Source organism: Colobus angolensis, unplaced genomic scaffold (assembly GCF_000951035.1).
Source record: "Colobus angolensis palliatus isolate OR3802 unplaced genomic scaffold, Cang.pa_1.0 Scaffold380, whole genome shotgun sequence".
NCBI lineage: Eukaryota > Metazoa > Chordata > Mammalia > Primates > Cercopithecidae > Colobus > Colobus angolensis.
Genome location: NW_012117155.1, coordinates 2,047,648 through 2,061,540, shown reverse-complemented (window position 1 = coordinate 2,061,540; position 13,893 = coordinate 2,047,648). Strand labels below are relative to the sequence as shown.

Sequence of the window (13,893 nt, the reverse complement as noted above, 5' to 3'; positions counted from 1 at the left end):
TAGTAAATGTGAGGATTTATTACATAGGTTAGTATAATGGAAGCTCAAGGGGCACTTGCTAATAAATGAACTGACTCCATATAGACTAAGTTAGACAATCTCTAGATGACAGTTACCATTGATCCCCACCACCTCTCCTCTAGAGCCTTTCCAGAAAGATCCTAGCTGCCCCATGAAGAATCCCCCGTGCAAAAGGTCTGGAATCCCCATTCAGAGTGATTGACATTCAATCTGGTAGTCATCTCCTGTAAACAGGGATGATATGATATGGAATAATTTGAGTTCTGAGAGTAAAATTTTCTTCCAAGGATGAAGAAGATCTTTAGGATTTCAGGTCCTAAGGAGAATTCCGGAAAAATAGCCTGTAGGCACCAAGCTAGCTGCAACAATTTTTAAATTTCATAGTTATGTCTTCCAGCATTAAAAAGAAATGTCTAGCATGCGCTAATCCTCATCCTAGTATACGGAAAGTTGATGTGTATGCTCAGAGAAGTCACACAGAGTAAAAATAGCACAGTTTGAACATTTATTTTGTAGATACAGAATGTCTGTGTGTGTATGTATAATATATACTCCTACACACAAAAATCATAATAGATTTTAGTAAAAAGTGATAATCATGCTAATTTAAAATATAATAATATAGGTGTGCTAATAATAATAAAAATCATGCTCTTAGTATTTACTGAGTGTTCATCCCATGTCTCTTTCAGGTATTCTACAAAAGGCTTAGCCTTGTTATTTCATTTAGTCCTTAGTATATCCCTACAAAATAGTCACTAAATTCTTCTCATGACTCTGAAGAGGGCACTGAAGTTCAGAATGTTGTGTGACATTCTGAAGCTCACACATCTCAGTTGGGATTAGATGCCAGCTTTGCCTGTCTTGTGGTCCCAGTGCTCAACCATTAGTCTCTGCTATTTCTCCCATCAGAAGTGTCTCCTGAGCTTTCCAGTATGTGGAATTAGCCACACCATCACTTCTCTTTTCTCTTTTGTCTAAAACCTGGAAGTGACACTATCAAGCTCTAGACTTCTACTTTATATGCATCAATTTAAAAAAAAAAGTTTTAACAAGCACAGGTACACACACAACCCAGTGACAGTAATGCTATAATTGTATAAACAAAGAGAGGTAGGGAAGAGAAGCAATATCATGCTTCCCTCAAGCCAAAAAACACTTTCATTGGAATGATACATTTCTCCATTTCCAGGTTTAATTAGCCACTGTAGACTCAACCTAAGCACTATTTAAAGTTGTTAACTGGTTTTCATGTAGTGAGAGAGAGCATATGTGTGTATATCTGTCTGCTTGCCTGCCTGTCTCTCTCTCCCAAGCCCCTCATCCCTAGGCCATATTGTAGCACCCCTGTAAAGTATAATTCTTGTATCATTCCTTCTTTCAGCTGAACCCAGACAGTATTCTATTATAGCAATTCCCAGCTACAGACCTGCACATAGACTCCCTCCCAATACACACATAGCAGCTTCCCAGTCCAGAACCTACTAGCAACATGTGGCTACTTAAATTTACATTTAAATTCATTAAAATTGAATAAAATTTAAAATTCAATTTCTAATCCACGCTCACTTCAAGTGTCCACTAGCCACATGGGGCTAGTGGCTTCTGTATTTTAGATAGCACAGCTATAGGTTATTTCTATCATTGCATAGAGTTCTACCAGATGTCATTATTTTAGAAGGTAAGCACTGGCTAGGAATCATTAGCTGGAGAGGGCAGAAGCCTATAATGGTACATTGTAAATTTCAACCCCATTTTTATCTGACATAATTTTTTTTTCTATTGGTTTTCATAGCAGAAAAAGACACTTAGAAGAAGAAAGAAGCTAGAAAAAGCAATGAAGCAGATGGTTAAGCAAGAAGAATTGAAAAGGCTCTATAAGGCTCAGGTCAGTAAATAAACTGGAGATGAGTGAGTGGGCTTGGGTCCAGGATCCTGGGACTCTGGATGGGAAAGAGGTTTGAGAGTCTGCATTGTATTAGGGAAAGCAGGCTGGAGAAAGGTCAGTCTTGTTCTCTGAGGGACCGGATTTGTGGCTGTTTTAAAGAGGCTCTGGCTTAGTTTCAGTAAGACTCTGGGTCCTGGAGAGCCCCCATGTTAATCCAGCCTATTCTCAGCCACCCCTCCATCTGCAGACATGTGAGGCTGGAACAAGAGCCAACGCATGGCCTTGGGAGTCATCCCTGACAGCCACGTAGCAGTGACCTTAGTTTTGTCCTCTGTGAGGACACAAACCTTCCACCAACTCCCTGACAGTGTCTTTACTAAACTGGCAGCTATTAAGGGCTGTCTCCATTTCAAGATTAGTTGAAATCATAAGTATCTAGCATTCCAGTACAGATTTCCTGGCCTGATTGCTCACTTTGAACACTTCCGCCCAAGTTGCTCAGCCGCAACTCCATCACAGACAGGCAAAATGAAGCAGAAAGTCAAGGCATCCTCCATTTCTCTGAGAAACCCAAGCCTAGTCTTGAACAAGGGTTGGGTTTTAGGATACACAGACTTAGAATGACCACTCATGTTAATCCAATATACCCTCACATCCCTTTCTCCATTTAATCCCTTTATCTGGCTAATAATCCTACACACTATTTCTGACCAGAGTGATGTCATTCAATCCACCCTCCTTTCCCCTTCTCTGTGGCTGGCTTGGGAGCCACCTCTTTCACCTAGCGAATGGGGAAAAGTCACTTCTGTCCACTTGCAACCTCTAAAACAGGTTTCCTTGAAACACTGCAACTTTTCCTTCCAAGAACAAGACAAGTCTTATGATATTGATTGGCAAACTAGGCAATGCCTCTTCCTTGTATTTTCATCACAGAAAGTTATGATAAGAGAGGAATTATAATGGCCTTTTGAGTCCTGCTGGCACCCATAGCAGCCCTTTTGAATCTCTGAGACTTTCATCCTTAGTTGTTTTTTGTTTTATTTTTTGAGACAGAGTCTTGCTCTGTTGCCCAGGCTGGAGTGCAGTGGTGTGATCTCAGCTCACTGCAACCTCTGCCTCCTGGGTTCAAGTGATTCTCTTGCCTCATACTCCCAAGTAGCTGGGATTACAGATGCCTACCACTGTGCCCAGCTAATTTTTGTATTTTTAGTAGAGACGGGTTTTCACCATGTTGGCCAGGCTGGTCTCGAACTCCTGAGCTCAAGTGATCCTCCCACCTCAGCTTCCCAAAATGCTGAGATTACTGGTGTGAGCCACCATGTCCAGCCTCATGCTTAGTTTCTAAAGAATGACCACTGTATTCATCTGCTTGGGCTGCCATAACAAAGTACCACGGACCGGGTGGCTTAAACAATAGAAACTCATTTTCCTCACGTTCTGGAGCCAAGAAGTCCAAGATCAAGGTGCTGGCAGGTTTGACACCTGGTAAGGCCTCTATTCCTGGCTTGTAGACAGCTGCTTTCTTCACATGTCCTCACATGGTCTTTCTGTGAGTTCACATGACCAAAGAAAAATATCTCTGGTGTCTTTTCCTCTTGTAAGGACATCAGCTGTATTGGATTAGGGCCCCAGCCCTATGACTTCATTTCACCTTGATTACCTCCTGAAAGGCCTTATCTCCAAATATAGTCACACTGGGGGTATGACAAACATATGTCTTTTGGATGGGACACAATTTAGTCTCTAAGAACTAGATAGCTGTAACTGCACAATGATCATTAATAAAGCCATTTAGGTGCTTCCTTTCTTTTTTTCTTTTTTTTTTTTTTTGAGACGGAGTCTCGCTCTGTCACCCAGGCTGGAGTGCAGTGGCCAGATCTCAGCTCACTGCAAGCTCCGCCTCCCGGGTTCACGCCATTCTCCTGCCTCAGCCTCCCGAGTAGCTGGGACTACAGGCGCCGCCACCTCGCCTGGCTAGTTTTTTGTATTTTTTTAGTAGAGACGGGATTTCACCATGTTAGCCAGGATGGTCTCGATCTCCTGACCTTGTGATCCGCCCGTCTCGGCCTCCCAAAGTGCTGGGATTACAGGCTTGAGCCACCGCGCCCGGCCGGTGCTTCCTTTCTTTAGCAATTCTACAGCATGCCAGCAAGAGATGGATTTATAAAGATGTAATTGTCTTTAAGGGAGAGACAGGAAGAGGGCATGAAATTACAAATAGTTTTAAGTAGACTTTCCATCCATTTCAGATATTATGTTGGGACTTAAGCACTCATAGGTGGGACAAGAAGAGCCAGGTGGTTGCACAGTCCCCACCCCTCCCTGCTTGGGTCTCTTTCCGGGGTTGGAGGGGTCTCGGCTGCTGTACTTGTGATTCCAGGGGAGATTTAGAAAGATGTGGGGTTAAGGAAGAAGGGAGTGAGACAGAGTAAAGTAAAACAGAGAAGGAACACAGGCATTCTGCCTGCCCAAACAACTGACAGTTCCTTGAATATACCTGTTCTGCCAGGTGCAAAGTCTGTTCTGCCAAGGGATATGCCTTTTGACAGCATGGTATTTGAAAGCAGAGAAAATGGATGGGGATGAACAAACTTTATATAGGAATGGCTTTTCCCTAACTTTCCTTTGTAATATACACAAGAGATTAATAGTAAAGAAAATAAATATGTAAATGCAAATACAGTCATGACCCCGGACCTTAACAGGTGTCTATAATGAACCTAAGGAGAGGATGATGTCATCCCTAACAAGTTAAACATCTTGTGTCTCGCCTTAGCAACCTGCTAGTAACAAAGCCACAGTACACTTCCACAATGAAAGAACGCTGGGCATCTGCCCATGGTGCAATGAAAGAACAGGTACAATTTGTAGCTAAGGACAGGAGCAGGACAATCTAAAACAGGAGCACGAAACCCCGAGAGCTGGCCCAGTTCTCTTTCTCCAGACTGACTCCTTGGGAGGTATAGGCTGGTTCTTCTTGGGGAAAATAGATTATGCAAGTACCATGTTTGCCCCCGGACCCCCTACCTTACTCTGAACAGTGGCTGCAGCTCCAATCATTATGCCATGGCCATAGTCAGGGGCTGTTGGCTCCAAGGAGTCCAGGAGCCATGATGACTGCTCACCTCACCCAAGAGCCTCTGTCTTGGAGGACATCTGTGATTGGCCTTGTCTAAGGGACTGTTTTAATGTCTACTTAGGGGCCAGTTGAACATACACACAGATTCCTTGCTTTATGTTGCATGCTAAGGAAGGGAAACATCAGGGTATAGTTGTCTGGGATTCAGAGGTCCTTGCCTAGTTACTCAAGGCAGGACCATCACAAGTGAAAGGGACTCTTTCTCTTGGAAAGTAATTGACAGAATCGGCCCCTCTTGGGACTTTATGTGGAAAGTCCTTGTGTGACATCTGATCCTGGTGTTGCAGGCCATCCAGAGGCAGCTGGAGGAGGTGGAGGAGCTGCAGAGGGCTTCTGAGATCCAGGGTGTGAGGCTGGAGAAGGCGTTGCGAGGAGAAGCAGGTACGGCATCCCAGCAGATCCGGAGCAGTGGGCGTGGTCTGAGAATAGTACTAGTCTAACCATCTGAGGAAAACAGACCTTGTCACCTGCTGGGGAGCTGTTAGCATGGACATATGGTGCTAAATCCACAACTGCTGCACACTTTAAACATCAAACTATTGCTTCTCGGCCTTTTGGCCAAGATCAAATGTAAAAATCAAACTAGTGGCCCAATTTGAAATTCCCAGGAGCATTGGTCAGCCTGTGGACCTTGTAACTGTGCTTCTATTCAGCCCTACCTCTCCACTGGCTAACATGAATGTTCTTTGTAATTCAGGGATTAAAATAAATTCAGGAGAAATATATGGGTATTGGAGCAGTGTTGGTAGCAATTCAAAGCCCAGAGTGAGTCAATGTCCTGGTTTTTCCTTTACTACCTGTATGACCTTGGGCCAGTCATGTTATAAACCTTTATACTTTTTCATTTTCTCATCTAAAATGGGGATAATAGTGGTTTTCTCCTTTATAGAACTGATATAAGGATTAAAGAAGAAATTATATATGATGCTTAAGTTAACACATTGCCTGGCCCAAGGTAAAGCAATAAGTGGTAACTATTCCAGTAATAGTTTCAGATTCTTAGATTCAAACAGAATTCATCTGGTGAAGACCTGCTATGTATTAGACATTAAAACACTGGGTCTGTAACAATGAGTATGAAGCAGTTCCTACCTTGAGAAGTTTATAGTCCATTGAGAGACACACATAGGTAAAGAGGTCAGCCACAATACAGTATGACAAATGCTGTGATAGGAACAAGCATTAGGTACAATATGAACAGAACCAAGAAGTGCCTAAGTGATCTTGGGGCAAGGGGAGCCAGCGGGCAAGGCTTCTGGGAAGGGGTGATCCATACGATGAGAACCTGAGGAGGAACAAGAGTTAACCAGTAAAGAGGAAATTGTTCTGGCAGAGGGAACAGCGCCTGCAAAGGTCAAATGTGAAAAGACATGAAATATCTTCACAAATGAGCCAGTGAATGGGTTTTCAGGTAAGGAATGGCTTAAATCTACATTTTCGGAAATCTTCCAGTAGGTGTGTGGCTCATGAATTGGGGGGCCCTAAGAGTTTGTTGGGGGTATTGTCTCTTTAATTTTACAATGTAATGTCTTCAGCCTTCAGCATTTGGGATATAAAAGGTGAAAAACCGAGCACTGAAATAATGTGCAATAATATAAGTAACAGGTTACTTGTTACTTAACAAGTGAAACATTAGGATTTCAATTATTTAAAAGTCCGGTTATGTGACAGTGATGACACTAGCAGGTGCAGACCCAGATTTCCTGAGGCCTGGAGTTCATGCAAAGTCATGCATGTAAAATTGTGAGGGCTGCTTCCAGAACCTTGCGAAGACCCATTCAAGTGAGGGGTCTTGAGGTTTCAGTTTCATTAACTGCATGGTTAATTTAGGACTAGATTTCAGGGAAATGCTAGAGTCAGACTTTACCTCTTCTGTGCCTCTGTTTTCTTGTTGGTAAATTGGGAGTGATAATAATAGTGACTTGTATTTGTGGTGAGGATTAGCTAAAATAATTTATGTAATATTCATAGACCAGTGTCTGGCTTGGAGCAGATGATTAACCAATACCTGTTTGCTTTTTCACTAAAATGCGCTGGATTTCCTTGCAAAGATGACCCAAATTTGCTCATTAGAAGTAGGTTTATTACAGGCTGGGCACTGTGGCTCATGCCTGTAATCCCAGCACTTTGGGAGGCCGAGATGGGCGGATCACGAGGTCAGGAGATCGAGACCATCCTGGCTAACATGGTGAAACCCCATCTCTACTAAAAATACAAAAAATTAGCTGGGCATGGTGGTGGGCGCCTGTAGTCCCAGCTACTTGGGAGGCTGAGGCAAGAGAATGGCATGAACCCGGGAGACAGAGCTTGCAGTAAGCCGAGATCGCGCCAGTGCACTCCAGCCCGGGCAACAGAGCGAGACTCCGTCTCCGGAAAAAAAAAAAAAAAAAGAAGTGGGCTTATTACAAATATAAAGAGTTTCTTGCTGCCTGGACTGAGAGTCACTGTCCATCTCTACAGCTGCTGTGGGGCTTTCGGTAGAATGAACTTACCTTGTTTGGTGCTTGGTCATATTCCCAGTCCAGAAGGCTCTGGTCCTTGTCTTTGAGAATCTGCTGATCTCAGTGAGAGTGTTAGAAAGGGAAAGGAAAAACCAGAAAAGCCAGAATATGCTTCAGTTTGCCGCCAGCAACATAGGCCAAGAGGTGGCATAGTGGAAAGTGGGGAGCTGTGGGTGCCAACAAGTTCTGTGTTCAAATTCTGTTCCACTCCACTTAGGCTGAATGGTCCTGGGAAAATCACTTAACCTCTCTGGCCCTAGATTTCTTATCTGAAAAATGAAGATACTAATCCGCATATTACCAGGTCATTTTGAGAATTAGGGGTGTTGATAGGCAAAGTCTCTGCCAGAGTATCGACTACGTTGTAGGCATTCAGTAAACACTACTCGCATCATTTTACAAAATATTACTAAGTATTCACACACATCTTCCTTTAAAGAATTTGTCTAATTTTTACTGCTTGAAATTTAAATGATAGAAACCAAAATTGTAAAGCATCTTCTAAAAATCTTCCTCATCCCCAAATATGAAAAAAAAGAAAAAAGAAAAGAAAAGAGAGAGCTATTTTCAGTTATAGCAAAAGAAATCTGGCCAGCTTGTGATGTTTCAGAGGTGTGCCAAGCCAGCCAGAAGATGGATTCCATTCATTCCCTTTATATCCTTGGTAATTTAATTCCCCTGTTAAGTTTATGGGCCTTTTTCCCTTGATTGTCCTTGTGTGGGTGATAGATGCAGATCAACAAGGGGCTGGAGACTAAAAGAGTCAAGTCACGGAGAGTGGCCTCAAAACCAAATAGAAGTTTTGCAAACCAGGCACCAAAATTAATATACTCTAACTTATAATAACATCTGTGTAATAATAATATTCCTTGGTGGTTTAGTATTCTATTCAGTCTCTCTAAGAGGTTGCCCTGTTGCTTAATGAATGACCAATGCTTATTAGGTTAAGTTGTATTTGAGCTGGCCTGTGCTGCTCCGGTTCAAGTGATTTAATGGGAATTATTTAATAGGTATTATTAGGATAATTAGAAAATGATCACAGTTAGGCAATAATATTGAGCTATAAAGGTTGTGAATAGCCAGATTTAGAGACAGACCTGAAACCATGAGTAGTCTGCGACAGTTATGCAAGGCTCCTCTGATAATTATGTAGGCTGCCTGAAAGGGGCTTTTGTTCTGGGAGTTATTCATTAGGCGGGCATTGAATTAGAGGAACATGCGGGGGTGCGGGATGGAGGGCAATGATGGCTGATGAGCAAAATGAGGCTTTGATGAGCTCCTCATTGTCGTGACAACAATTCCTGCTTTCTTTTTTCCAGCAGTCAGAAATAAGCTCTCCCGCCCCCGGGAAGGGTTTTTCCCCATTTTGTCAAGGAAAGGGAAACAAAACAAAACAAAAATCTAACAATCCACCCCAGATGACAAATCATTATGTTTTGCAGGACGTGGTGGAGTGAGTGAGTGTGTGTGTGTGTGTGTGTGTGTATGTATGTATGTGAGATGTCTTTGACAGAGGGAAGAAAGTCCCCTCTTGGTCCTAGCTGGCCAGGTGAAGGACCAGGATATGCAGTAACCTGATTCCTGGGGGCCCTACCATCTTCTGCAAAGAGGCCAAGCCCAGCTGTGCAGCCACTTAGACTCTTGTTGGTTGAGGCACTGTTTGTTACCTGCTGGCTTGTTGCTTGTCAATATGATGATCAGTGTTACCTACGAGGAGCATGGAATACCACAATCTAGCAAGAGACCACCATTCAAATTTAAGTGGTCTGGATAACACAATCTGGGCTTTCCTTCAATACCTGGAATCTGATGAAAACTGAGTAACTTCGAAGGAGAAAGGATTTCTCCCCAGGGGAGGTGAATAAGAATAATTATTCCCTTATAGCTCTACCAGCTTTGGGGAAGATTTACCAGCTAGTTGTCTGCATGGAATTTCTCGCCTTTTTTGGAGCCAGATGGTTTCTACTTCCCGGAGACTGAGGGGTTTACCAAGGAAAATTAGTATGCGCAAGGTGCCAGCAGGTGGCAGCAGGAGCACACATTTTGTGAGAAATGCCAGCAAAAGCCTCACTAGAACCAGGGAAGTAGTTGGGCTTAGACTCCATGGTTTTTGCTGCTGCTGAGGACCCGAGGAATAAAAGTTCCTGGATAATGTACAGTGAGGTGTCCTGGGCAGAGCACAGGCATTAGAGTCAGACCCTCCTGAGTTTGAATCCCAATGTAGTCCTTATACAATTATTTGCTTTTCTGCCAGATTTTCTCATCTGTAAAATTGAATGAATAATACCAACCTCACAGGGGTGGTATGAAGAAAAGATTAAGTGAAATAATGTTAGTAAAGCACCCAAAAAAGGGCCTGAAATACAAATAGGTATTCAAAAATATTTCTTATCTTTTCTTTTATGTCCCTGTTATTATAAAACACAGCTGGATGGTCAAAGACTACTCAAATTGTATTTATTTGTTCATCCATCCACATTCATTTATAACTATACTCCCTAAAAGAGATTTAAGCTGGTTTCTATAAATATTTGTAATACATGAATTTTGCATGCCTGGTCCAAACAAGGATCTCAATGAAGACTCATTGTTATCACTCCTACACCCCCACCACCACTGCCCCCCCCCCAAAACAACAGCAATGCAATAAAAGCTGTTCAACAAAGATAGCAGACTATGGGTTTTGAGGCATGCCTTTCTGACACTCTGCCACAATTTGGGAATGGGTTTTAGGAAATAGATATTCTTTAGGTTTCCTTCCATAACTATTTGTTCTCAAAAGGTACTGGAAGGCAGTGGGTTAAAGGTTGTACCCTTTCATCCATCATTAGACATGGCTGGTTACTATGTATTCATAAATCAGCAGAGCAGAGGAAGGGTTGAGATCTTCTGTGATTCTAAAGGAGTCTCTCTAAATACAGGTAGCCATGAACACAGAAACACAGATAATATTATTTTGTCACATAATATAGTGGGATATTGTCAGAAAAGGACACCAACCTTATAGATAATGGCCAGGAGTAATAAGACTTGGAAGTGGATGATTAAGCATGCAAGAAATTTGGGTTGTTTGCCACAATGTTATAGGTGCAAAAAGTAAACAACAAAAGTCAGTACATCAGAGCAAGAGAGTTTATTATTCCCAGCATAGCAAACAGCAGGAGCATCAGCACGGTAGCTCAAGTTGCCCTGTCCCCAAGTCCCATGGTGTGACATGATGAGCCCAGATGGCACCTGTGCATGCAGTCAGTTGTCCCATAGCTAGGGAGCCCCGGGAAAAAGACTCAGCAGCTTTTATAGCAAGCAGTAAATGAGCCATTTCCCCTTTCCCAGGAAGCAAGTAGTTGTGCAGTAGTCACACGATAGTATCCTGACCCACTTCTCGGAATTCTCTACCTGATTAGTTAGAGGAATGGCTCAGGTTCAGAGGATGGTAGGGCCTTGCAGTTTGGCTCACTCAGCAAAGATGTACAGGAACACTCCTAGTCTATGGAAGACTGGCTCACTCAACAAATACCGACAGTCCACTTGCTATGTATTCGCCTCTGTTTCCAGCTTAACTGACCACTCAGTAGGAAGTCCATGGCCTCATTGCAAGCCAAATATTGAACAAACTAATAAGAGACTAAAGCTGACCCTCTTAAGTTGTTTTTTAAAAACAAAACAGAAGACAGAAATAAAGAAGAAATGGAAAGGGCAGATGCAACCACAGATACAGCAAAGATTCAAAAAGATAAAAGAATATAATGAACACTTAATCCCATTAATTTTTAAATCTGGCAATCTGAGGGCGATTTTACAACTACCATATTGAAAAATTAAAAAGGAAAATCTTATGGTCTTTTCAATAGAAGAAGGAAAATTATTTGACACAATTTAACATCCATTTGCTAAGAACTTTTAGCAAAAAAAAAAAAAAAAACACGATAGAACAGAATAGAACTTTCCTAATTGAAACATATCTTCCAAAACCATGCAGCAAACATCACTGTTAAATAGAAGCATTTCTTCAAAAATCAGTAATAAGATAATGTTGCCTACTCTTAAGTCTTCTATTTAACATTGTGCAAGAGATCCCAACAGTGTGGTAAGACAAGGCAGAGAAAGGCAAGAGGTTTGGAAAGACAGAAAAAAAAATTTTGTTATTTCTGGATGCTATGATTGTTTATTTGAAAAAACCCCCAAAATGTACAAGTAAACTATTAAACATAATAAGGACCTAAATAACAGTGACTGGATATAAGCTCAAACTAGAAAAATTAATTGCATTTCAATATCTCAGCTTCAAACACCTAGAAAATGAAGTAACGAAGATATCACTTATATTAGCATCAAAAATATAAGGTACCTACTCTAGCAAAAAACATGTACTATCTTATGGAGCCAATTTTAATACTTTGCTGAAAGTCACCAGAGGACCCAAACATAATCTCATATATATGAAAAGTTGATATAAGCCAGCAGTAGCATTAGACATCGCAGGAAGTAAGTGATTCTGAGACAATTGGTTTCCATAGAGGAAAAAAACGAAATTGAGTCTTGTTTTGTACCATACAAACAAATCGATTCCATAAAGATTAAGGACTTTAATGTGAAAATTGAAACTTGAGATGTTAAGAAGAATTTTTTTTACCTCAAGTGTTAGTCAATAGATACTATAAAGGAAATGAAAAGCCACTCATTTGGAAAATATACAGTCACACTCTGTTATCCACAGAGGATTTGTTCCAGAACCCCTGAAGGTACCAAAATTTGAGGATGCTCAAGTCCCTGATATAAAATGGCGTAGTCACTGCATATAACCTATGCATGTCCTGTCGCATACTTGAAATCTTCTCTAGATTACTTATAATACTGAATACAATGTAAATGTTGTGTAAATAGTTTTTATACCATATTGTTTAGGGAATAATGACAAGAAAAAAAAGTCTGTGTATGTTCAGTACAGACACAACCATCCTTTTTTTCCTCCAGAATATTTTCAATCCACAATTGGTTAAATCTGAGGATGTAGAAGGCTCAGATACAATGGTCAACTGTGTTTGCAAAAAAATATAACCGAAAAAGAATCAGCATTTTAGAATATTTCCACTCTTACGGATCAGTAAGAAATAGGCAAACAACCATATAAATATAGACAAATGACATAAATATACTTTTCACAGAAGAATACTAAATGTCTAATAAACCTAGGAAAAAGACAGGAAAATACAAATAATTCAGACTATAGGAAGAAATTATTGAAAACTATTAAATTATTAGAACTTAAAAAATCTGATAATACTAAGTACTTGGCAAGGGTGAGGGACAAGGGGTGTTCTTATTCAATGTTAGGGGGAGCATAAATTGTCACAACACTTTGGAAAACAATTTGGCTTTAGGCTGTAAAGTTGAATATGTGCATACTCTACAATTTAAGAATTTCATTCCTGATATATATTCCAGAGAAACTCTTACCCTCATGGCCAAAAAGACACATAGAAGAATGCTCATAATAGCAGAACTCATAAGAACAACTCAGATGTCCATTAACAGGAAAATGAATCATTTGTGGTATAGTCATACAGCTGAATATTATATATACAGCAGTGAACATGAATCAGTCACATGGGTGCATTTTTACAACATAATTTTGAATTTAAAGCAAGCAAGTTGTGGAAAAATACATACAGTATAATACAATTTCAATAAAGCCCAAAGTCAAGAAAAATTATTTTGTTTCTGAAAAATACACAGTTTAAAACAAAATAAAAAAGAGTAATTTAAAAGGGGAGGATTAGAATTTTTATTTTTCAGCTGCATGCTCTGACTCCCAGAACAGAATTGTGAGCTAGCTACTAGCATCCTGGGCTTGTCAAGACTGAATCAGGCCAGATCCACAGCACAGCTTTCTGGATGATCATCATTCTATGTAAGGAGCCTGTGGGAGACAGACATACCCAGAGCTCCAGGTATGAAGGTTGGTAGAGACTTGAATGAAACAGGTCTGTGCATGAGCTCTAGAGTGGAGTGCTGACCAGAGACCAGAGAACAAAAGGCAGGGACCAAAACCCAGCCAGTCCAGGGGAGAGGCCCTGCACACTGCTATTGAGAGTTCCTGCCCCACTTTCTCTAAAGCCCCTTGAAGGCCCCTAGATCATCAGTGAGGATGAAGAGTACATCAACAAAATTGCAGCGAACACTGAATTAAGACATCTCACAGATTCTAAGGAGGTGCAAAATCACATCAAAAGGGATAGATAGTTATGAACCACATGGCAAAACAAGACCCAACTTGGAAAAAAAACACACCAATACATAATCAGAGAAGCCTTCGGCATTACCTACAAAAAAAAAAAAAAAAA

At 41.1% G+C, this 13,893-nt stretch overlaps 1 protein-coding gene across 1 annotated transcript in view; it reads left to right on the top strand.

Moving 5' to 3' along the window:
* Positions 1-13,893, top strand: part of MICALCL (MICAL C-terminal like) — a 73,153-nt gene that overhangs the window by 42,194 nt on the left and 17,066 nt on the right. The window contains exons 6-7 of the mRNA XM_011954272.1: positions 1,817-1,909; positions 5,336-5,429. Coding sequence (XP_011809662.1) covers positions 1,817-1,909; positions 5,336-5,429 — 187 coding nt within the window. The remainder of the gene's footprint in view (positions 1-1,816; positions 1,910-5,335; positions 5,430-13,893) is intronic.